Source organism: Cyprinus carpio, chromosome B7, assembly GCF_018340385.1.
Source record: "Cyprinus carpio isolate SPL01 chromosome B7, ASM1834038v1, whole genome shotgun sequence".
NCBI classification, from domain to species: domain Eukaryota; kingdom Metazoa; phylum Chordata; class Actinopteri; order Cypriniformes; family Cyprinidae; genus Cyprinus; species Cyprinus carpio.
Genome location: NC_056603.1, coordinates 14,591,921 through 14,618,005, shown reverse-complemented (window position 1 = coordinate 14,618,005; position 26,085 = coordinate 14,591,921). Strand labels below are relative to the sequence as shown.

Sequence of the window (26,085 nt, the reverse complement as noted above, 5' to 3'; positions counted from 1 at the left end):
GATGTTCATTCAAGTTTATTTCAGGCTACAACTAGCAAAGAGGAAGAAATGAGTGGTTCATGTGATGCTTGAACTGTGAAACTACTTCAATCCATAACGACAATTATTGTTTGACTTTCTTTAAAAAAAAAAAAGAAAAAATTTGAAAGCTGAATGTGATACACAATACCTTCAAATACACAAATATGAAGGTTCAGTACGTACCTCGGTTTTAACGGCACGGTTCGGTATTCAGTAAAACTTTTTTTTTTTTATTAATGGTTTACTGAACAAGTTGATCTTTCTTTATGATAAAAATCTACCTCAGCTTATGCAGTTAGGCCTAACAACTTAACCCAAACTTATTTAAGTAATTAAATAACTATAAAGTCTACAAAACCAACTTAACACCTTATTTCCACACTGACACTGTATTGTTGATTAGTGCATTATGCTTCAGGGCTTAACCACATCAATGCAAAAACAAATCAATATAATCACAAGTCTTGATGTGTGTGCACATTATGAAACAGCCAACCATAGGAATGTAATCACAAGTCCTGACATGTGTGCACATTATGAAACAGCCAATCACTTCTTCTATAGAGCGATGAAAACTACTTGTACACTACAGACTGCATAAAGCAGTTTCTAATACAAGCCATAACCAGTCCATTTATATGAAATGACCAAAATAATCAAATAATTATAGTCTGGGCTGAGGAGGAGTGAAGGCAGTACAGTCTGGGGAAACTGACTCACTTAGGCAAACCAACCCAGGCTTTCTCAGCATTCTCTCTCTGATATAAACACGTTTCAGACCTAGAGCCCCAGAAGTCTTGTATGACCTGTCTTCGTGTGAGGCCAAATATAGTTCTCACACACTTAGAAGTTTCATTTAAAGACTATGTGATTACAAGCACATGAGAATGCAAAACATGTTGTATGAGACATCAACTATCACATGGACACAATATACCACAAACAGCCCATGGTACAAATGCTGATACCATTTCTACTAACAAAAGAAAACACACACAGTTTTTTAAGTCGCTGACAGCTGTGCCACAAAAAGCAGAAAATTTCAGCCTTCAGAAAGAAGTACTAAAATAGAGATATGAGGATGTTAAACCTGTTTATATCAACAGATTAAAAGTAACCCACTATCAAATGTATCCAATCTTAAAATGAGAAGCATTTAAAGATGTCAAAAAAAAGCTCAGACATCTAAATTAAGGAGATAAGAAAAAAGACAGCGGAAATGATGATCAGGAGCCAGAGGGGGAAGTCTGTTTCAGCCAACCATTAAAAAAAAAACCTTTTATCGATGAACTGTTTACAGTTTATTGAGCCTTGTCTGACAATGTGTTGTGCCATCCATTACAAGGCATCTAAAAGCACATCAGAATGCGAGAGCCCCTGCACTGTCCTTTGGAAACACAGAGAGAACACACAGCCATTAGCTCCACACAGCCAATTAGCAAACAAAAGTGATGTGCCCTTGCTTTACTACACAACTTGACCTTAAAGTATGATACACGGGAAGTCTCTGCATTACTTGAGGTCCTTCCAATGTGCAGTGATGGTTATAGTTCAGACTCAGAGATATGAGCTGTTTAAGCTGCACACATTTACTTCTGGTTTGGAAGGATACAGGTCTTACTATATATGCTTCTGGATCAATAGAAATTATGTCCAGGTCACATTTTTAGAAAAGAAATACAAATTTACCCTTAAACTTTTCATTGCTATATACATAGATGTAAAACATTATTTTGATATTCATATTTATTTTCTATTATTCACAAAGTTGATTATTAAATTCTTGTTACTGCAACACTGCATTTTTATATCCGATAAAAAAAAAAAGTTTTATTTTTTAAATCTATTTTTAAATTAGTTTGTATTAGAAATAGATTTGGATGAGATTAGATCAGATTGGTTTACATTACATTTTATGCTTAATTGACATCAATGGCCCTTAATTTTCTTAAAACAAATTCTTAAAAAAACGTATTTAAATATTTTAATTTATTTGAGTTTATATTTTTTTAAATGTCTCTCCAATCGTTTAGTCCACTTAAATGCCTCTAAAACCTGCCATTTTTTGTAAGGGCTATCTGTTGATACTTCCATTGCATTGTAATTTTAACCATAAGATCATGATTTTTATAGCTTTTCTCATCTTATCATGCCCATGCACTGAAAATACTATTTTTAACCACAAAACAGAAAAATTAAAACACAAAAGCTAAATTTCTCCCCCTTTTTCTTTAGTTAGTCAGCAAGCATTAGTTATCTTGTTATGCACAATCCATATAATAAAGGAAACCTTGTCTTTTTAGGTGAAACTGACTTATAGGACTGCTCTAAGATAACCAATCACACAATTTCACCTCATTCTGTAAAGTCTCATCAGAGGGTGTGAGATTATGAAACTATTATGTCCCTCACACACCCTGCTCGCACCAAAATTAGCAACACACAGTTCCACTATCTGAACAAGTAACACAAACTAGTCATCAAGTAGGAGCTGGATTAAATTAGTGATTGGTAGTAGTATCCAAACAACATAGCTCACAGATGCAGGTCAGCTATGTGGAAAGTTAGTGGAAAAGGTACACTTATATTTGCTGTTCTGAAGAATGACACATTCTGTGTACTTGTTCAAGATATTGTGAATCCAATCATCACAGATCAAAATAAATAAAAAATAAAAAATACAGGCCATGAAAGATAAACTCAAGCTGAACCAACTAACCCAAAATACTACTGGCTTGTTGATTCCGTCTCATAACATCCTTTTTAAAATGTCAACCGTTTCTGACATTTAACTTTAATTTGTAGTTTGCAAATATAGCTCAATCTGGTTAAAAACTTGAAACTCCACAAGACGTAACTATGCTAATTTGGTGACAACTGATTTTGGTTTTCTTTTCATTTACTTTTAATTTATTTCTCCCATAACTACTCCAATCAAAACAAATGTGTCATCAAGCTCTGACGCAGAAATACATGTCAGGAAAAGCTAAATGCCAACTGTTTTGAGAAGTTAAAAACCTGGTTTACTTCCCTAAATACAATGGACAGCAACAACATAACACAGTGTTCGCGTCTCGTCTGGGTTTTTTTTTGTTTTTTTTTTTTTTTTTTTTTTTTAATAAAGAGCGTTATTCATTATCCTCAAATATCCGCCTGCTCTCCGGGAGCCATGCAGGGGCACATGTGAGAGGAATACCAACTAAAACTTTCTCTAAACCGCTACTGAGCACCAACTCTACCAGTCTGACAACTTGAATGGAAGATTTCCTGGCAAGTTTTTTAAGCGAGAAGGTGTGGGAACAAGGAGAGCAGCCTCTCCGGGAACCTTTGAACCAAAATGTCACATCGCACCCCGAGCCCGGTAGCCTCCGGTACGGTTAATGAAGACTTACCGGAGTGTTGGCCCGATGCAGTTAGTGTCTGTGCTCTCAATCTCACGCAGGATTCGCTCGTGCTCCGCCGCTGTCTCTGCGCTCGCCATCTTCCATATCCTCGCGACGCGCTCTCGAGAACAAACACAGCGCAGAGAGAGAGAGAGAGAGAGAGAGAGAGAGAGGGAAAAGACTGGAGCTTTTACTTCCGGTTTTACTGTTGAACGATTCATTACGCCAAAATAAGTTTTAGAGTGGACAAAACATTATATTTATCTATAATACTTTAATGAATACATATGGTATTGGTATGAGGATAGGTTTAATTTAAAAATCCCTTTTTATTATACAGTTATGAACCTTTTATACCTGTGTCACAATATAAAATGCAGGCTATTTAATGAGGGAAAATGTTCAGTCAGGTAATGCCTGAATATATGACACTACGTGAGAATTTTGATGCTAATTATTACAGCCCCTGCGTAATATGAACTCAAAACACAAACTCTGCATTGCAAGACAGCGACATCTTGTGCTCCATGTACCAAACACACCACCATTTGGATATTAATAGTTATTAAACGTGACATGGACATAATTCTAATTCAGATCATAATTCAATTTTTATTTTTTCCTTTTTATAATGATATTGTATTTATTATATATTAACATAATCATATAATTATTTATTATTTATTATATTTCTATTCTTATTTTTTAATTCAAGTTTATTTGGATAGATAAACTTTTCACGATACCAATCGTTGCAATGCAGCTTTACAGAAAATATTAAGTTTCTACGTTATATTTAGGAGTAGGTTATTATCACTATTCCTGTTAGTACTGAAGATAGTCCAGCAAGAACCGAAACGTTTGCTTTTGTGTGTGTGTGTGTGTGTGTGTGTGTGTGTGCAGTCACTTTTTTTGTTTGTGCACTTTAGTTTTTGTTGTCACCTTCATGTAAATCTTTAGGAATATTTTTATTTGTTTAAAGGACCTTGACCTTTGCCTTTCGTTTAGTGTTCGTTTAGGATTTTTTCCCTTTGCTTTTTGTATTTTTCTCTATTGATTTAATCTACACACTCAATTATAAATAATTAGCGCAGATTTTTTTCCTATTTTTCCCAGTAATTGTATTGCATCATTTTCGCAGTCATTATCATAAAAGCTTTTATTTATTTATGCTAGCAAACGTTTTATCATTATCGATTTATTTTCATTTTAATTTAATTTCTGAATAATAACCGTTGTCCATTGCAAAAACTATTTAACTGCCCACTCTCCTGATAAACAAAAATGAAAATAATAAAATTATTTCAAGTCATCAATTTTTATATTCATTTATATGAGGGTCCATTATTTTTAAAGGGGTCTTTAGGGCTGAAACGTTTTATAAATACAACAACGCCTGTGTTTATAGCAATGAATTTGTTATTCTTTTCATTGTGTCCGGCAGTGTGTGAGGTGGAGGTGATTTGCTGCTGCGCTTCTACTCGCCACAGCACGGGTGCGTGTCAGGACAGCAGCAGGAATCCAAACAGAGCCAGTCCAAAACACAGAGACCCAGAACACCCGGAAGACTGCACGCCGACAGACTCCAAAAATCGGTGGGTAACTCGATAGTTTAAATATTACTACTTACACAAATACACGACGCGATTTTGAAAAAACTACAAAGCAGGACTGACACTTTAAAAAAAAGTTATCAACCCGCGGTCGTCGGACGGTACAACCTCCTTTTAAGGGTTTGGGGTGGCACTGAGCCTCTAAGTTGTGAACAGAAGTTTCCTGTTGATCCCCGTTTTAATATGTGACCGTGTGACATTACAAGCGTGTCTTAAAATGTAATAATTATGGTTCACATAATGATACGTAACTCGATAAGCATAAGTAACGTTAGTTAGCATTTGCAGAACTAATTTTAAAAAGGCTGGTATTATTAATACTGTTATTGTTATGTTTGTTCTCGGATAATGCAGTTTATTTCTTTAAAATCAGCTCAGAGAATTATGTCTGTGGTCAGTTTTCACTGTAAACGATCGCGTCGAGAAAGTCTGTCCATAACAGTTTTTTTGTTTTCGTTTTGTTATTTGGTGGCGGCTCAAGAGTGAAATACTGCGCAACAGTGTTGCCTATATTAAACAAGCAGTATTGCACTGTTTGCCTCATCTTTACCAGTAGCTTATGAGGTTACATTGTTGATCCGGACTCTGCTCTTAGTTGATCTGTTTGAGGATAAGCCATTTCATAATGTGAAATAACACACAAACCGCAATATGTTTCCATTTACTTAAACCGCATATTTAGAAATGTGCATAAATGAAAACGCAATTAATCTAGTTTTTCTTTTAACTTGCAGTTTAACCATGGCACAAATGTTCAGTATCTCTGACAATGAGTCAGAGACATCGGAAGACCGTGAGGAATCAGGCCAGACGAAAAATAACAGTGGATCACCACAGAGAAAGCAGCATGTCGCTGTGCCTGATAGACTGAAAGGTGAGTCAGTCTCAAGGGCCTGTAGGATGGTTACAAGAACACACGTCATTTCTGTTGTATCCTGGATACACAGCACAGCAGACCACACTTACAGGCAAATACAAGAATGTTGTGCATTCAAAGGCACTCTGTGGTGGCATTCGTTTTAGCTTTTCAAACCAATAATGAATCAAATTGATTTCACACATTGAGATACTTTAAATGTATTCTAACGTAAGGTCAGGTCTGATCTGATCAGGTGTCATTCAATATCAAATGTCATTGTAGGAGAACAACTAGGGAGACACCGGAATCTTTCCATGAATGAGGAGGACCTGCTGGAGACCGGGGCAGCAGATGAAGGCGATTTGGTTGGAGGTGATCCTTTCAGGCGGAGATCTCGCTCAGCTCCTCCTGCTTTGTGGGCAGCTAAGAAATACGGCCAACAGCTAAGGAGAATGAGTGATGAGTTTGACATCCTCCTTGATAAAGGGGTAAGGAAACCTAGTTCCAATAAGAATAGTGTTCAATGTGCAAAGTAAACAAAAACTCTGTTTAACCTACTTATTAAGCAATGGAAAATGTAAATGATTTCTTGTCTTACATCTCTTACAGATGAAGAGGGTGAAGAGCGCAGGAACAACACGTCAGATGCGGCAGTCCCCCAGCTGGTTGGCCTTCCTTTGGAGTCACAAAGAGTCTGATGCTGAGTCGCGCCCCGCAGAGTGACTGACAGTGAATGAATGATGGAAGAAGAGTGAAAAGAGGACTACTGTACATAACAATTGGTGGCAGAAGAAAAGGATGCGCTGCTGTGAAGAGAAGGAAAAATTCCATTGACTGGGTTTAAACCCTTTTCATGAACTGTGCTGGGACCCTTGACTGTGGAAAAGCATAATCGGTTTCTCACTGGCATGTGCTAGCCCACAAAAATGACAAAACCGGAGAATCTCAAATTTTCCTTGAGCTCTGGGAATATTCATGAATGTGAGAAAGCTAGATATCAGCTTGCTCAAATCATAGACTTCCTATCACTCTGCAGTTTTCATATTCAGATGAAATCAAAAGACGTTGAAGGTATTTTATTATATATCTTATATATCTGTTAAAGGAATTTTTAACAATATTTTTAGACCGTCAGCTGTAAATAAAATCTGTTTTTACTGTAAGGGACTTTGGTCACTTTGAAGAGTCCTTTTGCTTTATTACCATCTCTTGAGTCATACACATCTACTGGAAGTTTCTACAACTAATAAGCACAAACACTTACAAACAAGAATGGTTCTAAATACACAAAAGAGCAGGGGACACAATCGAACATTACTGGTATTACTTGAACATAACAGATTTTCAATGCCTTGTAACTTTTCTGTTAATTAAAAACATTTTATTGTGATGTTATTGTTTGTAACCAATGTAGCCTATTAAGAAACTAATAAATCACTTTCAGCAATGTTGTTCTTACTTCTTTCTGAAACATAAAATGTAAGTACTGTTCTTCATGTAATAGAATTTGGCAATATATCAAACTGCAGTTGTTTACTTGTGCATTAGTCACACTCCATTGTTTTATGTGAGGTGCAAATTGTAAACAGAGGTTGAACTTGGACATACGGCTTAAAAAAAAAACAACCCTGACACTATTACCAACTGTTAGCCAGTTGCCTCAGTTGTTTTCAATTCTAGTATAATATACTGGTTGCATCAGAACATCTCTCAGAGTTCAAATGGTCAAGCAAAAGATAAAGCTAACCATGAAATAAAGAGCCATGTAGATAATGCTGTGGGATGTAAATCTGAACAACCTTGGAATTTCAGAAAGTCAAAACTTCATTGAGTTTTGGTCAATGAGTTGTCTTTAAGACACTTGTGTTGGATCCCAGCAGAACTTTTCCCCACAATCAAGAGCAGAGAGCTTTTCCACATCCTCCTCGCTAATCTCAAAGTCAAACAGACGCCCATTCTCCTCCACACGTTCTGGCTGACGTGATTTTGGCAGTACTGGAATGTTCTGTTGTACGGCCCACCTCAGCAACACTTGGGCTGATGTCCTCCCATACTTTTTTGCTAAATCCAGAACCACATGGTCTGATAGTAGAAGCCCTGTTCCAAGAGACGAGTATGCCTGAAAACACACCCCGCTTTCCTTGCAAAGTGCCCTCAGGTCCTTTTGAACCAGCTTTGGGTGGAACTCCACCTGAAGAACTGCTGGGGGCACTTTACAGCTCTTCAGTAGTTCCTGCATGTGCTCTACTGTGTAATTAGACACCCCAATGGCCCGAAATTTTCCTTCTGAGTAGAACTCCTCCAAGAGTGTCCAGCTCTGAGCACGGTTTTCAGGGTTTCGTTTATCCCCCGCTGGCAGCCCCTGAGTACCTGGCCAATGAATAAGATAAAGGTCAATGTAGCCCAATCCCAATTGCTCCAGGCTCCTCAGGCAACCATCTCTGGCTTTGGACCCCTGATCTTTGGGACCCAGTTTACTAGTAATAAAAACATCTTCTCGAGAGAGGCCATGCTTGGGCAGCAGGCAACGGAGGGCATGACCTAACTGTGCTTCATTACGGTACACTGCCGCGGTGTCAAAGGCACGGTAACCAGCTGTCAAAGCTGCATCCACAGCATTATAAGTGTCCTCTTGACCCTGCAAACGGAAAGTGCCCAGTCCCAACAGAGGCATCCGAGTCCCAGTGTTGAGAAGTACATTTGGCTGAGGGTCAGTCATTTGGGGAGAAGAGGGAAGCCTTATTTTGGAGACTATGAAAGCTGTAGTGCATAAAGAAGTGATGAAGCATGAGCATTAAGAACAATATATTTAATTATGAACTGAGATTACAAATTGGAGTAACAGAGACAGAAACTCACCTTGCAGGTTTTTTGAAAATGAAAAACCGGCGCCAGTGAATTCAACACGGTCAAGGTTCAATGATCTGTTCCACGTAAATAACAATACTAATTCTACGTTCTACCTGTAACTAGTAAGCGATAAACTTTCTCATACAGCCTTATCTAATGTCACTGCTGTACAACCCGCTCAACCTAGCTTAATCATGTGACAATAAAGGGGCGGGACATATTGCGTCTCAGTGGCAGTCGCATTTGACCAATCAGAGTAGGTTTTCATGACCTGAGGGCGGGACCGCTGACAGCGCCTGACCCATGCCCCGCGCTCTTTTTCAACGTTCTAAAACAGTTGGCGCGAAATACTCGAGGCGTTACGGTAACTTATACTTTTGGCTCAGGGTGTTTATTAACCATGCCATTTCCATTTATAAATGTACAAAAAAAATTAAACGATTCTGTGTTGGTTTTATAAATTACAGAAACTCGGGGAATTGATCATTTGTCCTAGCAAGCTGGAGTTGTTTAGTAGTCTGGATTTCTGTAAACTATACACATATAAACATAAAACATGCATTTATCATATAGGTAATACCATACTTCTTGTTTAATATTTTTCCAGTGAAGGTTCCATTTATACTTAAAAGAGTAACAATGTCAATCCAGGCCTTTTCCTTCCCTGTGCCTGAGACCAGATTTTTTCAGGCTGGACAACAAGTCTTCAAATTCAAGATAAGAAGAGGAGACATGAGCAGGCAAGACCATACAAGCTTATTTTATTTGTTTAATATAAAGTATGTTATATTACTTTGAATAACTTTACGATTTTTACCTTTACAATATATCTTTACCTTTACAATATAGCCTACCTTTTGATATTAGTTACAAAAAGAGGTAATTTCTCTAGAAATCTGATTTGGACATTGTCTTTTATAGCGTTCACGAGGAAGAAATGCTGTATGGAGCGCTAGTCAGTGAGGAGCTGGAGGTTTTTTAAGACCAGGATTATCATTTTGGATTTGATTTAGGAAACCTTGGGAAGATTTCATTCCTAATCTGATTTTGTCTTGCAGAATGCTGTGCGTGCGGTACTTGCAAACCTGGATGGTCTTCACCCCTTCACCACCCAGCATTTCAACATTTTCCCCTGTATGCTTCTCTGAATATAACTTTACCCAAAAATCAAATTGTCATTCCAAACCTGTAGAGCTGTTATCTTTCTTCTGCAGAGAAGACATTTTGAACAAAGTCAAGACCCGAACAGTTCTAATTACCTTTGACTTTGATGTTATGGGAAAAAAACGCTAAGACATTTTGTAAATAACATTTTTTATGTTCCACAGAAGAAACAAGTAATACATGAGGTTAAGTAAATGATAAACAAAGTTATGTTTTATTGAACTATCCCTTTAAATGTATGAAAGAACTCAGGGAGTCTTGACGTTGACTCTTTTTTAAAATGTTTGTCATTTTAATAAAAACTGAACTGCTGTTGCATTCAGAGTCAGTTAAACTAAAGGTGATAACTACAATTTATACAAATAATGGACCATTACTTCCCTTGACTACACACCACACTTACAGACACAAGTAAATGGGAACAAGTGTCCAAAATGAAGTTCATGAAAGAGGGTGTAAAACTGTCTCCATACCCCTTCCTTATCACGCTGTATGTGGAGTATCGTGAACCAGCCTTTCCATATGCAGGTGGGAGTCCTCTCAATATCACCTTTTCACTATGATACATGCTTTAAATGAACTTTGACTCTTTGACTCTTGTTCAGCAGTGAAAAATACCAATGCCTGGAACACACCGGTGAGTGTCTTTTGTTAAATATTCATTTCTTATGTTGAAATTATTTTGTGGTAAAAATTCCATACTTAATGTTTTGCCATGGTGCTTGATTTTCATATCATTGTGATTGTCAGAAGCTGACGAAAGTAAATGTAAATGCCCACAGGAGAAACAGTCTATATTGAAAAGTCCACTGTGTGCTAGTGAGCCAATGATGACAGACCAATCTACTGCAATGGATCATCCAGAAGAGGGCACTATGAACCAACACAAGGATAATAAGCAAACCCCAGAGTGCTTTCAGTAAGTGTGTTGGTGTGCTGCTTTTTTATATCCTGCATGAGGTAATAAATCAATGTCAAGTCTTGTCCTTCACTTATGCAAATCTGTCTTTCCCTCAAAGTGTATTTAGTTATTATTTATATTTCTGTGCTGCTTTAAAGTTCTTGCTGGATGCATAATGTCACAATGCAACGTAAATGGAAATAAATAAATAATATTGAATAATACAACAATAGAACAGGCCCAAACTTCATCGCATGACTCATATACAGTAAACAAATGCCAATCATTTAAAAGGCCATTCAGAGCGATGATGAAACCAAGCCATACAATTATAGGATGGTGTTTATAAATACTTTTCATGGGACCTTGCTGTCAGACAGACACAAGGAGACATCTATGGGATTTTCCACTTTGTTTTCAGTGATGGTTGATAAGCTGATAAGATTGCTGACCCGAGTGATGAGGTGTTGAGTCACATGCAGCAGTTATGAAACAGCAGAGCGGAGGAGCCTGAGCATGGGGCGCCATCTCAATGAAGCTGTCACTCAATCTGCAGGCAGAACATAATAATTTAGCTGTTAAAATAACATCCCATCTCATCCAATTCCTCCGCATAGAAAGAGATGCACAAATCAATAAGCCAGCGGAGAACAGAATTGGACATGTACTTTTAATTCCGTCATGTCCTCATTTTGTTTGTGGTGGGCAATGTTGGCTCATTCAGGCGAGGACTCCAGTAATTCGGTGGAGTTTACACAACTCACCTACTGCAGTATCAAAAATAGACGTCTTTTCATAGGGAATTTGTGTGTATGTGTGCAAGCCCTCAGGCTCATACGCTTGCAGACTTGCCTAAAACAGGTCTTTTGTTTTTATGTTAAATGTGCTGGAAAAGGGAACAGGAATTAGATATGTCAAAAAAAAGAGAACAAATAGATCTTTCTCTCTTTCAGGGAGTCCCCTTCCTCGGCCAATGGTGCAGAAGAGATGGTTTGTGGCAGTGAGGTTAGTGGATGAACGTGTGTGTTTTGGGGAGCCAGTTTTTCTCTCCATCACTTACACACACACTGTCTCAATTGTTAATCATTTTTAATTGCCCCTGCAGGGTGCACAATCTGACATATTAGCTCATTCGGGTGGCATAACTACTCCATTATGTTAATTATAGCAGCTGATAAAAATAAAAAACCTGTTTCAGGTACTTTTCATTTGTGAGCACATCCATCATTGGTATGTTCTTGATTTCTCTCTCTCTCGTTTCTATTCTGTTGTAGAATTCTTGTCTACCAGCACCAGATGTGCATGATGGTAAATTCCATATTCAACATATCAGTGTCTTTCCTAATATATTAGTGATCCAACCCAAACAAGCATTTTAAATCCCACAATTCTGCTCACAGTTTTTTCTGTTATTAGTCATCAAGTCACTTTTCTTTTTGAGGTTTAATGGGATAGTTCACCCAGAAATGAAAATTCTGTCATTATTTACTTACCCTCTTGTCATTCCAAACCTGTTTGCACAAAAGAAGATATTTTGAAGAATGTTGGTAATCAAACAGTTGACTTCTAGCATGTTAAAAATACTATGTAAATCAAGGGCTACCGTCAACTGTGAAGGGTGAGTAAATGATGACTAAATTTTAATTTTTGGGTGTACTATTCCTCTAACTATCAAATAATCAGAAAAAGTTAGTTGTCAAACGATATGGGCTTTCAATGGCCAGTGATAATAACAGTATCTACAAAGCTGGCGAGCGTGATTTCACCAAGTACAACATGTTCCTGGATCAACATCCTTGTTGATCCTGGAACAACAGTCCAATCAACCAATCAGAATTGAGATATAACTTTTCAGGAAATATCTGTTTTAGGCTTACAATCAGGGTTAGGTGCTTATACACTCTTGTTAATCAGCTATCATTTCACACTGATTTTAGGAATAAATTATGCATGGGTTAGGTTTAGGGATAGGGATTGGGTAAAGTATATTGGTATATTTTAGGCCAATAATGTTGATCCAGGATCATCAAAAGATGTTGATCCAGGAACATGTCTTACTTGGCAAAATCACGGTGGCCAATGGCATAGAAGAATTCAGTGTTAGCAAATGAGATGTACTAAAACTAGCTGAAATGAAATCTTATTTTACACAACATTTACTCAACATTCACAAACAAATGACAATCAAGCTTATTCATTGACAAACTCGTCAGTAGAATCTGTAAGTGTCTAGTGGTGGGCAAACATTTTTAAAAATAATAATAAATAAAATAATGAAACTGCTGAAGTAAAATCAAATGATTTTTAATCTTATATAATTTTTTAACACATTGTTTAGCTTGCCCTGAAAGTCCTGACCCAAATTCAACAACTGGACAGAACACTGGGATCATCACTAGAATGGCCAGGTGAGATACTGAAGAGTTTGAATCTGCATAAAGTTCTGAGACTGAAAACTCAGAATGGACTTATTTTCTGCATGTTCTTCATAATGTTTTCACAGCTCGCTGTTCCCCTTCTCTCTGTTCTTCCGTAAGAGTCCTGCAAATTAAAAAATCCAAACCATCGTTCCTTGACACTTACAGAGAAGAAAGAAAAAGCTGTTTAAGTTTTAAGCTTCTACAAGGTTTTGAAAAGCACTTGGTTCGTTTGTGCTGTTGGTGCATTCTGTTTGTGTAATTATTCAAAACCTATCATTCTAAGTGTTTCAAATATATACTATTTCAAACGGTTGCTTTGGGTGAAAATTCCTTTTGTTGCATGTCACTGTCAGTAAGCCTGAAATTACATTGTATGTTCTTTTATGTGCGTTCACCTGAATAGGGTCGTTAGAACAGCGAGTTTTGTTGGCTTTTTTGTGTTTCTGTGTGTCTGAGTGTGTGCGTGTTGTTGCAGCGTTCACTAAATTGAGTGTGTGTGTGTGGCAGACCACTCTCAAGAAGGTGAGGTCATCGGCCAAGGCTATACACGCCCGATCCTCTTGTCTCAAAATCCACCCCTGCTTCTGACTGCCTTTGCAAATTATTACAGGATCAGCAAAGAATTAGTTGAAGCTCTCCTGTATCTGTCAGAGACTTCTAACTTTGTGTTCATGACTCAAGAAAAAGCCCAGATTTATCTCTCTTGTTTTTATTTTCAGAGTTTACGTATCGCTGTAACCTGGAAACCAGTAGAGTCATGAAGAATTAGATTATTAATACATCCGCTTGCACTTTATAGCAGCTGCCAAAACAACAGGAGAGGGCATGGCCTCACGTTTTCACTTGAGCTGATTATATTAATATCTCGACCTTTAAACCTCCGTGTCAATCAAACTCTGAAGTTTTTTCTTGAGAAGCTGGCCCTGTATAAATCTTAATATCTTTCTATAATTACACTCCATTCTGTGATAAAAACCCTGGAGACCTTGAAGTATGAATCATGCTGAGCGTGTGTGTTGTGGGGAGGTGGGTTGAGAGGATTTTTAATTATGTCATCCATTCCTTTTCCAATGACATAATGAATTGTGCGTGTTAGGAAGTGAATGGATTAATAGTAGTTTGCTAGTATAGTCAGCACCCAGGAATGCATTGTAAAGGACTTTCAATTTATCTTTTGAACTAAAATAGCATCAGGATCAATGACCGCATCGGCATCAACAACAACATTTACTGTACATGCACATCTTTTTTTTTTTATGAACGCTTCTACTCAGCAAAGACTAATTCAATTGATCAAAATTAACAGTGAAGACTGACATTGTTACAAAACATTCTTAAAATAAGTTTTTTTTTTTATTCATCAAAAAAAGTATGATTTCTGCAGCACAACTCTTTTCAACTGATAAAAATAAGAAATGTTATATATCATGTAACACCAAAGACTAAAAGAATGGCTGCTGAAAATGTAGCTTTGACATCACAGTAATCAATTACATGAAAGTGACTTACATTTAAAGTGATTACATATAAAGTGACTTACATTTTATTCATAATCTGATAATATTGATAATGATAATTTGATGATAATATCTGTTTATGCTCTATGAAATAAGTTCCAAACAAAGGCACAACAGAACATTTGCATGTCGTCGAGGAGCACAGTGGTGATTCGTTACTGAATGAATCTGAGTTTTTGAAAGAATTTGTTGAGGAAAAATCAGAAAAAAACATTTCTTAACCAAAAATGTATTTCTTTAGTAATTTGACTTCTCACAACAGTGTTAAATACCACCCAAAATTACATTTTTTTAAACGTGCAAATATAAATAAATGTTTAGGTTGATGTTTTGAATAAGATGTTTACATGACCTCTGCAATTAACGGACATGCATAATTTTCAATTTAATGTGGTCCAAAAATCCATTTGATCACTGAAATTTGTGAATATTTCAAAACATTAAACATTTAGAATTGTTTATATTGTTTATATATATTTGTTTATATTGTTGTCATGCAGTCTTCATATTCACATGAATTGTTCCGATATTGCGCATGAATTTACAGACCTAAAGCAGTTTGTTTTAAGATGATTTGGCCCCATCATGCATGACAAAGACCAGAACACGAGAGATGAAATCACGTGCAAAAGGTTCTAAAGTTAGGCAACATAAGAAAAAGAAAATGGGATGGGAAAGGGAACAACAGCAAGTGCAGTAAAACAGTGGAATAATGTCAGTGGGGAGGGTCCGGTTCTCCACATCCACATGCACGAGGATACACTGGTAAGTGGGTGTGACTATGCTGGAAGCTGAGGGCTCAGATCTACCTGCACTACATATATGTGCCCTGTGAGAGAGAACTTCACACCTGCACACCTGTCTGAGGTCAACATCTTATCTGAACACACTTTTGAAGCAGTATCCACATCTACAGGTACAACTTTGCCTTTTTCACTTGAAGTCTGATTATTATAAATGTAATGTGGATGTCTGGTATGAGATTAATGTAACTGTAATGCTGATTTCTCTATTACCTATTATTTATGCTGTAGACAAAAGTTATTTCTGAGACTTTTCCCTGAGGGGAAGTATAATTCTTTTAATTTATCTATCCATCCATCAGTCCGTTCGACAGCAGCAAAAGGAAGCTTCACACTCCTTGCTTTAAACAATTCTAATTTGATCTGTGTGTACTTTCATGCATGTAGATTGTTGGACAGATATTTAAAATGTAGATATATTTTGTTCAAGCAAGTTTACTATATATATATATATATATATATATATATATATATATAGGCTATGTGTGTGTAGTTGTATATTATATATATATATATATATATATATATATATATATATATATATATATATATATATATATATATATATACAGTATATATAGGCATATATATATATATGCCTATATATATGCCTATGTATACTGTATATAGTAAAGGCAAAAAAGAAAAGAAAGTGTCTATCAAAATAGAATTCTCCAAGTATAGTTATTTATGTGTATGAGTAAAAAAAATAAAAGACCAATATTTCAAAAGAAAGAAAGAAAAAAAAACTAAATCCAGCATAGGCTACCTTTATATTCTGATTATATTGGACAAAAAAAATATATATATATATTTCATAATTGTTCTGAATTGTTTCACATATTAGACATACACGGTGAACCAGACACATCCGGTGATAATACAATTTAGTTACTAATAAATAAATAAAAACCCGTTTACGGCATGGAAACTTTCACACACATTGTGACGGGGAAAGTGGCAGATTAATTTTCAGATTATTTTGACAACTCCCAATAATGAACTCCCAGGACAATAGTCAGGAAAGTCTGGTCAGTTCTCACAGAAATTATTCTTGTAAAGGGCCAAATGACTTAAATGTTTATGTAAACGGTATGAAATCATTTATTAAAGTCACGAATCACTAAAAGATGAAAGATGTGTGATTTGGTTGACCTCAGATTTAGCCACTGGTCCAGGTTACGAAAAGAGTGTATTAAAACAAAATGACTGTACTGGTGACATTTTCTAGTGGCATTTCTTGAGTGAATTCGCTTAAATTGTTGTTACTCTTGCAGGTTAACCTCACCATGTTCCGCTGCGTTACATCTGTTCTGGCAGTGCTCATGTTGCCTGTGGTTCTGCTGGTGTTGCTAATGCCTATTAGCTGGAGTTTTCCAGCACTGACCCCTGGCTGCCACCTTCACCGTGAGTGGAAACGACCTCATTTTTATGAAGCAATCAAACTCATTCTAATGAAAAAAGTACTAATTTACTCCTCTGTCTACACACAGCATTCAACGTGACCATACGTACAGACAAGCGAGGGACCTGTCGAGGAACTCAGCTGGTGTACGCTTGCGTGGGCTACTGTGAGTCCAGCGCTTTCCCCTCTCGCTATTCTGTGCTGCTGGCCTCCAACTTCACCCGCAACATAACGTCTGCTTCCCGCTGCTGCACCATTAGCAAGGACGCCAAGGTACAGCACTGCAACCATCGACTAACCATTATTATATTACTAAGACCAATTTTACATCAGAAGAACCAATTATGAACCATTATGACTAAAGACTTTAATGGTTATGGTCCTCTGTGAATTTTTGGACATAATTTCCACTGGCCTATTCATGCAATAATAATCTATTCTGTTTTATTCTATTAGGTGAATCATTTCAGAATACATTGTCAGAACTGTTCAAGAGAATTGAAATAATTTATTGAAGATAATATTTTGTTCCTTCTGTCTTTTCTCAGATCAAAGTTCGTCTGCACTGTCCTCGAGGCCGTCATCATGATGACTTCGAGATCTTGACTGCGCGTGCCTGTCGGTGCAACATGTGCCACAAATCCCGTTACTGAGATCCCACATAAAGAACGTGTCACTCATGCAGTACTGGACAAGACTGGTGTGTAATTATTAAAATATGCAGTTTGTTTATTTGCTTGTTTTTATTTTACTTGTAAATTTACATACTACAATTGAAAAGTTTGGGGTCAGTAAAGATTTAATACTTGTATTCAGCAAGGATGCATTAAACTGATCAAAAGTGACAGTAAAATATTTAGCATTTAAAAACAGTTTCCACAGAAATATCAGGCACAATCAGCACAAATGTTTTCAAAATTGATAATACAAAATATTTCTTGAGCACCAAATGAGCATATTAGAATGATTTCTGAAGGATCATGTGACACTGAAGTCTGCTGAAAATTCAGTTTTGTCGTCACAGAAATAAATGACATTTTAAAATATATTTAAAATTTTGATTTAAAATTGTAATATTTTACAATATTACTGTTTCTACTTACTGCTGCCCTGGTGAGCTTAAGAGATTTTCTTTCAAAAACATTTCAAACAAATCAGTTTAATAAAATAATCTCCTTTTCTTTTTAACTTGTATCTAAAGTTCTAAGATGACACAGTTTGAAACAGCATGAGTGAAATGTTCTCAAATGTGGTGTAAAGTCAGAAAGCAAATGACTACATAAAGCAATACAATATAAAACAAAGGCAAATAGCATCAGATACTCTCTAATTCAAATATAAATCACTTTTCTAATGTCTGTGCCACCTAATGACATAAAGAATGTATCTCACGTAATATATATTTATAAGGTGATGTTTGCACAAAATCTGTCTAATCGTTCGAAATAAAGGAGTATATGATGTTTTCTGGGTATGTTTTATTGTGACATATGTTTTGTGACATCTAATGCATAACAATATTTGACATAAATGAATATTTTTTTTACATAATAAGCAAAGAAGAGAATGTGTATGAATGAGTTGTGTGTATGTGTGTGTGCCCTTAAAAGGTTTCACACTCTGTGTGGTTTGTGGAGCAGTAGGTGCAGTCACACTGTAAGGCCTGAGGGTAATGATAGATTGGGGAGACGCCAGGGCGACAGCCTGGTAAACGTGCTGTCAGGTGCCGTGTTCGGCTGTAGGTACAGACACGGTGGTGCCTCTGGATATACGGTGGCTCTGGAACTGGCCTCTGTGATATAAAACACGCAGAAATAAATACGTGTACACCACGTGTTCTCATATTTTTCTATAAATAAGTTGAATATAGCAGGTTCTGGTCACCTCCCAGGTGTGGCAGCGGCCCCAGCATGCCTCAGTGTTTATTCGCAGACTCCTGCATCCTGGCTTCTTTGCCAAGAAAGCAAAATCACGTACTGCACAGCCACGAAAACTCTGCAAGGTCGTCACAGCCATGGTGGAATAAAACCCAGGAAACAGGAGCAGAAAGGTCACAGCATACACTAAGAAGTGGTCAGGGTACATTCTGAAAGAAATTATGAATAACAATGATGTATTTCATGAATAAAAAGCCTATGTGACTGCTGTTAAAGCAATGTTTAGAAGGTTTTTTTTTTTTATCTATTAATAAATGGATAATCTCTGATGGACAAGATTATCAAGGATTCATTGCCTCTTTCTGGCTACTATTTTCCCTCTCCTGCTCCATTTATACCCCCCAAAAATACTTCAAAAATAAAAACTTAAATGGAAAAAAATATATATATTCTATAGCAAATATTGAGTACCGGCGTTCTTGCAGTTGATCCTCTGATTGCATTTACATACGTGTGACCAGCAGACGTCGCCAGCGTCTGGTATTCCGTGGGTTATGAATTATGAATCATAATTCTGAAGAAATTAGGTAAAAAGCTTCAGAAATCCCCCCATTTCGACACACCAGGTAAAAAAACTTTAGAAATCCCCATTTTCGTCCCAAAATGATTAAACTGACACAATTCCCAAACATAGCTATATAGGTTAACGATAACAACTAAAAAACTTTTTTGTATATATATATATATATATATATATGTGTGTGTGTGTGTGTGTGTGTGTGTGTGTGTGTGTGTGTGTGTGTGTGTGTGTTTTCCTTGTTTCATTTAATGTAACAATATTTGGAAATGTACGGTTTTATAATATGAGACAGAACAGTCTAAATTATTCATTATAGACATTTGAAATATCAGCCTTTTGGCATAAAATATGGTCGTTCTTTCTAAAGGGCATCAGAGGGCAAAACAGCTCTGGTCATGTGACTGTTTACGCCAGCCGTGGAAAAATGTTCACTTGAGATCAAGATACTCTGCACTTCATTGAAAAGACTGTTAAAAATACATACCTTAACTTAGGCTCAATCAGAATTAATTAAATTATAAACACAAAACAGCAATAAAACAAGAAACTGGAGGAGATTAACTCACCTGTTGGAGTCCACAAGCAGAAGCTTTTGTGAAGGAAATTAGCAAACTGTGTCGGTTCGCCGAATGCCTTGCTGTTTTAAAGCTGTTGATGTTTTAATGGGACAGTCTGACATCACACTAATTATAATTCCCATTAATCTAGGCCGGAACATTACAACACACTATATGCAAACTTAACCGATCACGTTTTAAACATCTGCTCGTGTTTTAGGAATGAACTGAATGACATCAGCTTCATGTCAGTGATGTGAACTGTGTTTTCAGCCTGACGAAAACTGGTCAGCTTTGAATCAACAGCACCTTTCTGAAGTAACAGAAAATGTATAAATATGGTTGACTACTAACAAGTGAACAAAAACCCCAGATGTGTCAAAGGTTTTAAGTGAAAATAATGACATAAGTGTTCATGATGCTGAGTTATTCAACACAAGTTTTCATGTTTACATCCCACTTTTATACATTCATATCCCAAAAGCCGCTTGTCCCCCAAAAATACATTGCTATGTTTAAACACAAGACATTGATCAAGAGGACAGTGCATTTTCAAAGTTTAAGTGATGCTACGTATGCGTACAATTTCAGTCCATATTTATTGCCGTGTCTATTCTATTTCATTTTTCTTTTCCATTTTGTTCCTATGAAATGTGATGTTTCTGCAGATACCAGTTTTCTCAGAGGTCAAACAAAAGAAGTTAATCCAGATGCTTTCTTTTGAACAAGAACAAGACTGTTTGCTTTTCACGTCCTTTTCTCCATATGACAGACTGTAAATCAATAATCAACAGTGGGAGTTCATTTGAGCGTTGATGCACACTCAAAGTGAATGGTACATTCTGATCTAATCCCTGTTTTCTTCTAATAAACTTCTCTACAACATCCACACACACTCACACACTCGCGCATTCTTAAGCTTTCTCAATATGCCTACGCACGCAGTTCCTTCCGATTAGCAAACCTCTACATCAATAAATATAAGCAACCAAAAACATACAAAAATCAAGACAAAAATAAGACTCTGTCCCCTCTTGAAATTGTACTGGAATACAAAGAGAATGATTGCAAGCAATTTGACTTGAAAGAAAGAAATAATAATAAAATAAATAAAAAATAACCGGACACACCATTATTTAAAACAGATGAGAATATTGCTAAATTAAAATATTTCTAATGTGATTTTAAAAACAAAACAAAAACAAACATAAGAACAGACTAAAGTGTTGTCACTTCAGAGCAAGTTTAGTTTTACCTAGCAGCATACTTCAGTCATGTTTAGAGGTGCTACACTAGAATACCCCCACCAACACTATAATCAGACATAGATATCATATTTATAGATATATATAGATATATATATATATATATATATATAAATAAAAACATCAGTTATATTAGCATAGAAGTAGTACTCATAGAATAAGCTGTAGAAGTAGGAACATTAGAATCTGTACTTTTAAAGAATTTTCATCTTTAGGATCATCATAATTCATTCCTCTTCAGCGTTTGACAGTATGCAGAGTCTGTTGGTCGACTGACGGGGGGCTCGGATCGGGCCCGAGAGAAACGGAGCCAGTTCTGGAATGACAGTAATGAAGGATGTACGTGTTTGATTGCGAGTGTGTGCATGTGTTTCACCCCATGCAGGTATGTTACGCATGTCGAGGTTGATGATCTAATGAGGAATAGAAAGAAAAGATGCAGAGAGGCAGGTGTGTGAAAAGCGTGTATGAAGCAGATGAAAGAGTAGGACGCATGTGAGAGGTACTCATTTTTTTCTCTTTTATATTTCACTCGTTGTGTGTGATGTGTGCTTCAGTGTTTTTCAGATATCTACATATGGACAGGCTGTCGTTCATGTGCTTGTGACGGTAGTGTCTGCATGGTGTGTGCGTGTGTGTTTTCAGATGGAGATTGAGGCATTGATTGGTTCCCAAGTCAGGTAATTATTGTGTTTTACAGTGCTGTGACATTGTGTGTGTGTGTGTGTCGGTGTGTGTTTGCGTGTGGTTTTTAGGTGGTGTTGGCAGCACTGGTCTCTGACTGGCTCTTGGTTGTGTTCTCTCTCTCCTGCAGGTTCTTCTGGTTTCTGCTGGCCTCGGTCAGACTCTGCAGCCGCTGCTCCTGCAGATCCTCCAAGTTCCTCCACAGCTCCACTCGCTCCTTCTCTTTCTTCAGCTCCCTATAGAGAGGAAACGGGGATGGGGAGGAGTGTCGAAGCATAAAAGGCTTTAGGTGAAGATGAGAGGAAGATAAAAAGAATCATAATATGTGCTGTGCTCACATTTAATTTATAAATAAATAAACACTATTTTAATTTCCAGCCAAATAGGTGCAACATTTATTACAAAAATAAAAATATCAAATAAATACAGAATAAAAATACATTTTATAACTTGTTTTATAACCTACTCCAGATTCAGAAATTATTATTATTATTATTATTTTAGGAACAATATTTGCATCCTAGAATTGGTTTTCAGTGGCATTTTTACCTTTACCTCTATTGTTTTTCTAACCATATAGATTACACCAGTGTTATTTTAGTGTAACTTCTAGAATATTTTAGTAATGATTAATATTTTGAATTAGCTTTATTATATTTTTATAATTTATTTTAAATTTTATTTAGTTAAGCAATTTTAGTTGTGTGCTTTTGTCATTTTAATTAGTTTTTTATTTAGCTTTTATTTTATTTCTATTTATTTTTATTTCACTTATAGTTTTAGTCATGTTATTATGTCAACTTATCAAGTCTAAGTTATTATGTAATAATAACTTAATAACAGTGGTTTATTCATATATTATATTATATTATATTACATTACATATAGATGTATTACGTGTTATGATATCTTCATATTTACATGTAACCCCAAGCTCTGGTACATTTTTGAGCTTGATATACTTCAGAATGACTTTATTTTTTTGTTTGACGTCACTTATCAATTTTATGTTTTTTATTAATTTTTATTTGTTTAAAAATACATTTCAATTTCAATTATATTTTAACTGATTTCATCCAACAACCTGGCTTCATTCTGGTATGTAATGACCACTTTTTAGTATGCAACATTGTCCCACACTTTTACAGATTAAATATTTCACTCATATATATCTTCTTACAGAAGCAAAATGAGTTGTAATGCTGTTTCATGTTGATTTTAGCACTGTCATGAACTCACTTCTGTTTCTCCACTTTGTAGGAGGCAGTGAGATCATCAAAGAGCTTGCTGTTCATCTCCATGAACGTCTTCAGCACATTGTAAATAAGAGAGATGATCGTCCTAAAAAAGACAAGACAGTCTTAATTGATGTCAGTAGCATTAACGTTACTGAAGAGTTTCTAGATGCGTGTGAGAATGACACTGACTGGTTCCAGTGCTCTTTGGAAACTCTGTACAGTGTGCCAAAGACCAGAGGCAGGATGACCTGGCAGTTCTCCTCTATTAGACTCAGAATGTACTCATTATTCCAGAAATACAGAGCCCGCTCTGCAACCTGAGAGAGAATAAAGAGACAGAATGAGGGACATGTACACAAACAGATGCATACATCACCTCCGTGTGTTCACAAGTACTACAGGAAGACGTCTGACGAGCAGCGCAGTGTGGGAGGAATGCTCGAGTGTGAAAGAGGAAGCTGACCTGGAAATGAGGGCTGGAGATGCAGGCAGCAATCTGTTTGAATAGAGGCTCCTGCACACGGATAAACTGAGATGGTTCAATCACGTCCAGAATCTCCTCGATCTCCCCCAGGAACATCACCTGAGATCACATGACAGAATTACATCCTGTGCAAACACACTACCAAATATTTCCACGCAAGCACACTGGGAGTGAAGTCCATTTTCAATCAGCTACGTGAGTAACTCTTTCAGCAATATGTGAATTAAAAAATGTCAAAATTCATAACAAACAACACAGCCTTCAACATCTGCATAAAAAAGCGTAATTTTCAATGTAAATTAAATAATCTCAACATTGTTCTGTTACAAATACAGTATTAGTCTGTCTCTAGTAATTATCACTAGTCCGGTTTTTATTCACACGTTTATGCTTTTTTTTTTTTTTAAATGAATAAATGAATTAATTAATGAATTAATTAAATATGCAACTTGGAAGAAAACCTAGCTTTTATCTGAGACAGGGTTTCCCAAACAGGTGCTCTATAATTATATAGAATGTAAAATTGTAATAAATAAATGAGGCTGCAATAATTGTGATATAGCTAAGTGTGATTATCAAATCAAAGGCTGCACTTTAATTTAATAACTGGTCTGATGCACTGCATGTTTCAAAATGATTTATTATTATAATTATCAAATATTAATTTAATATTTTACAATATAAGTGTAATTTACTAGAGTTAAAACACTACTACTAATCATACTAATTCTTTTTTTATCAGAATCAGAGAACTGTGAACATGTAATTGTGTTATAAATTACTGAAATATTTACATAAAATCTCAGGGGGTACTTCAAATGAATATTTTCGGTCTAAGGGGTTCAGCTGACAAAAAAAAGTTTGGGAACCCTTGTCTGAGAGGTAAAACTTTGCCTTAACTCACCTCTTTCTGAGTGCATGTTTTAGGCCAGTATCTCAGCAGCCCCCTGATGATCTAATGAAGGACAGAAAACAGACAGATGAATACGACAATCATCTTTTTTGATGTGACAGTACAGATATAATAGTATTAGTTAGCAATTCTGGTATGCATATGAAGTCGCATGACTTACATGTTCTGTGACTGTGGCATCCTTCTCCATGAATTGCACCACACAGTAAGCCAGCTACATGAAGAGAGCACAAAAAAGATTTTAATAAAGTCACGTACACACTATAGGTGTCACTTCAAAGACTTATTGATTTTAGCTGCAGGTGCTTATGATTAAAGGGTATGAGAGAGAGAGAGAGAGAGAGAGAGAGTGGAGTTGTTGGTCAGTGCAGCCTTGCTTTAGGGAGACTGTTCATTGATTATAGTGCAAGAACACTCTTTCACTATGAGAAAAAGATTACAGCCCTTATCTTCCTTTCATGGTTTGATCTGAAGCACTGAGCTAACTTCACAAATAAACCATTCTTCTAATCAAGATCCTAAATGCCACCACATGGCTTTATCATCACTCTGCCAGCAGTCAATGTCTATACTAAACAATAAATATGAGGGTGCCAATAATGTAGGCGTAACTGATAGAAGTGTCAACAAATGCTTTTAGACAATTTTCTGAATTAATGGAGAAGAGTTTTATGTGAAACATGCATGTTTACAGCTTAGATACTGTGCACTAAAGCAACAGTAAACCTGCAGTATAAGGTGGATAGATGTAATAGCACACATGAAAATAACATTACAGTACTTTTTTCCTAAATGTTGGTTAACTTGATCAACTTTTAACAGAGACAGTTCCACTGGAAGAATCTTGGGTTATTTGCCTTGCTCAAGGGCATAATGGTGATAGCACATGTCCTGTTCCTTGCGAGCATCACACCAGACAGTGACGGAGCATGCCTTTTCGGTACATTATGTGGGTGTAAGTGAGAAAGCCTGGGTTAGGTGCAAACTCTAGAAACTGGATAAAGTCCATATCAACTAAATGCAAAAATAAAAAAATAAATGATGTTATATTAAATATAAATATAGAGACTGAATATAAATATAATTTAAGTAATATCACATGACCAGGAGTAATCGCGGCTGTGATGATTTTCATTAAAAAAAGCATCTTTGCAAATGTGATATTACTTTTATACAGCTCTACAATAAACAAGTTAATATTAAGTTACTTCAGTTTTAGACCCAATATTTTCCTAATTTTTTAAGAGTTTTAAGAAAGCCACCTATAAGAAGAACCACTCAGACTCTACATGACTAAATGGTGACTTCCTAGTCTGCACACACATGCTGCATTTATTTCCAGATTAATATATTCCCTCAAGAGGAGAGACGCACAAAGCACCTGAGCCTCAGAGATTACAGGCGAAAGAGTGAGAAAATGATTATTTTCCAAAGGGAGGTGTGTGTGTGTGCGCACACATGTGATATGGCCACGAGTGAGTGTGTGCTTTTTGTTACCACGGAAGCCCTTCTGCACCGTTGCCTGGGTGAGCTGTTATGGTGGTGATGGTG

General features: G+C 36.4%; 7 protein-coding genes across 14 annotated transcripts in view; 3 read left to right on the top strand and 4 right to left on the bottom strand.

Annotated features, from left to right (window-relative positions):
• Window positions 1-3,566, bottom strand: part of exoc6b (exocyst complex component 6B) — a 98,215-nt gene extending 94,649 nt beyond the window's left edge. For all 5 annotated transcript variants that reach the window (XM_042727427.1, XM_042727429.1, XM_042727432.1 and 2 more), the window contains exon 1: window positions 3,414-3,566. In XM_042727427.1, the coding sequence (XP_042583361.1) occupies window positions 3,414-3,502 (89 nt within the window). In that variant the 5' untranslated portion in view covers window positions 3,503-3,566. The remainder of the gene's footprint in view (window positions 1-3,413) is intronic.
• Window positions 3,344-7,323, top strand: badb (BCL2 associated agonist of cell death b). The gene is made up of 5 exons (XM_042727434.1): window positions 3,344-3,392; window positions 4,849-4,999; window positions 5,752-5,891; window positions 6,159-6,364; window positions 6,486-7,323. Exons 1-5 carry the CDS (start codon window positions 3,359-3,361, stop codon window positions 6,597-6,599), a joined length of 645 nt encoding a protein of 214 aa, XP_042583368.1. The 5' UTR covers window positions 3,344-3,358; the 3' UTR covers window positions 6,600-7,323.
• Window positions 7,324-7,471: 148 nt separating this feature from the next.
• Window positions 7,472-8,933, bottom strand: zgc:101765 (uncharacterized protein LOC450036 homolog). Its single transcript, XM_042727433.1, has 2 exons — window positions 8,736-8,933; window positions 7,472-8,636 (listed from the first exon to the last, which is right to left on the bottom strand). Exon 2 carries the CDS (start codon window positions 8,593-8,595, stop codon window positions 7,729-7,731), a length of 867 nt encoding a protein of 288 aa, XP_042583367.1. The 5' UTR covers window positions 8,596-8,636; window positions 8,736-8,933; the 3' UTR covers window positions 7,472-7,728.
• An 85-nt stretch (window positions 8,934-9,018) lies between these two features.
• On the top strand, window positions 9,019-13,518 carry LOC109093056 (membrane-anchored junction protein). 4 transcript variants are annotated; one of them, XM_019106786.2, is made up of 11 exons: window positions 9,019-9,090; window positions 9,334-9,466; window positions 9,648-9,681; window positions 9,785-9,860; window positions 10,296-10,418; window positions 10,496-10,527; window positions 10,673-10,809; window positions 11,745-11,796; window positions 12,066-12,099; window positions 13,130-13,199; window positions 13,295-13,518. In XM_019106786.2, exons 1-11 carry the CDS (start codon window positions 9,030-9,032, stop codon window positions 13,341-13,343), a joined length of 801 nt encoding a protein of 266 aa, XP_018962331.1. In that variant the 5' UTR covers window positions 9,019-9,029; the 3' UTR covers window positions 13,344-13,518. The 4 variants fall into 4 exon arrangements, with proteins under 4 accessions (XP_018962331.1, XP_018962330.1, XP_018962329.1 ...); XM_019106785.2 differs by having other exon boundaries at window positions 9,648-9,699; window positions 10,499-10,527; XM_019106784.2 differs by having other exon boundaries at window positions 9,648-9,699.
• A 2,995-nt stretch (window positions 13,519-16,513) lies between these two features.
• On the top strand, window positions 16,514-17,716 carry gpha2 (glycoprotein hormone subunit alpha 2). The gene is made up of 3 exons (XM_019106799.2): window positions 16,514-16,938; window positions 17,025-17,209; window positions 17,485-17,716. Exons 1-3 carry the CDS (start codon window positions 16,821-16,823, stop codon window positions 17,587-17,589), a joined length of 408 nt encoding a protein of 135 aa, XP_018962344.1. The 5' UTR covers window positions 16,514-16,820; the 3' UTR covers window positions 17,590-17,716.
• A 212-nt stretch (window positions 17,717-17,928) lies between these two features.
• On the bottom strand, window positions 17,929-19,109 carry LOC109093068 (glycoprotein hormone beta-5-like). Its single transcript, XM_019106797.2, has 2 exons — window positions 18,821-19,109; window positions 17,929-18,728 (listed from the first exon to the last, which is right to left on the bottom strand). Exons 1-2 carry the CDS (start codon window positions 19,019-19,021, stop codon window positions 18,540-18,542), a joined length of 390 nt encoding a protein of 129 aa, XP_018962342.1. The 5' UTR covers window positions 19,022-19,109; the 3' UTR covers window positions 17,929-18,539.
• A 1,262-nt stretch (window positions 19,110-20,371) lies between these two features.
• ppp2r5b (protein phosphatase 2, regulatory subunit B', beta) overlaps window positions 20,372-26,085 on the bottom strand; it is a 20,759-nt gene continuing 15,045 nt past the window's right edge. The window contains exons 8-13 of the mRNA XM_042727426.1: window positions 24,695-24,748; window positions 24,526-24,576; window positions 23,601-23,720; window positions 23,327-23,454; window positions 23,139-23,240; window positions 20,372-22,135 (exon numbers count right to left, since the gene is read on the bottom strand). Of these exons, the coding sequence (XP_042583360.1) occupies window positions 21,967-22,135; window positions 23,139-23,240; window positions 23,327-23,454; window positions 23,601-23,720; window positions 24,526-24,576; window positions 24,695-24,748 (624 nt within the window). The 3' untranslated portion in view covers window positions 20,372-21,966. The remainder of the gene's footprint in view (window positions 22,136-23,138; window positions 23,241-23,326; window positions 23,455-23,600; window positions 23,721-24,525; window positions 24,577-24,694; window positions 24,749-26,085) is intronic.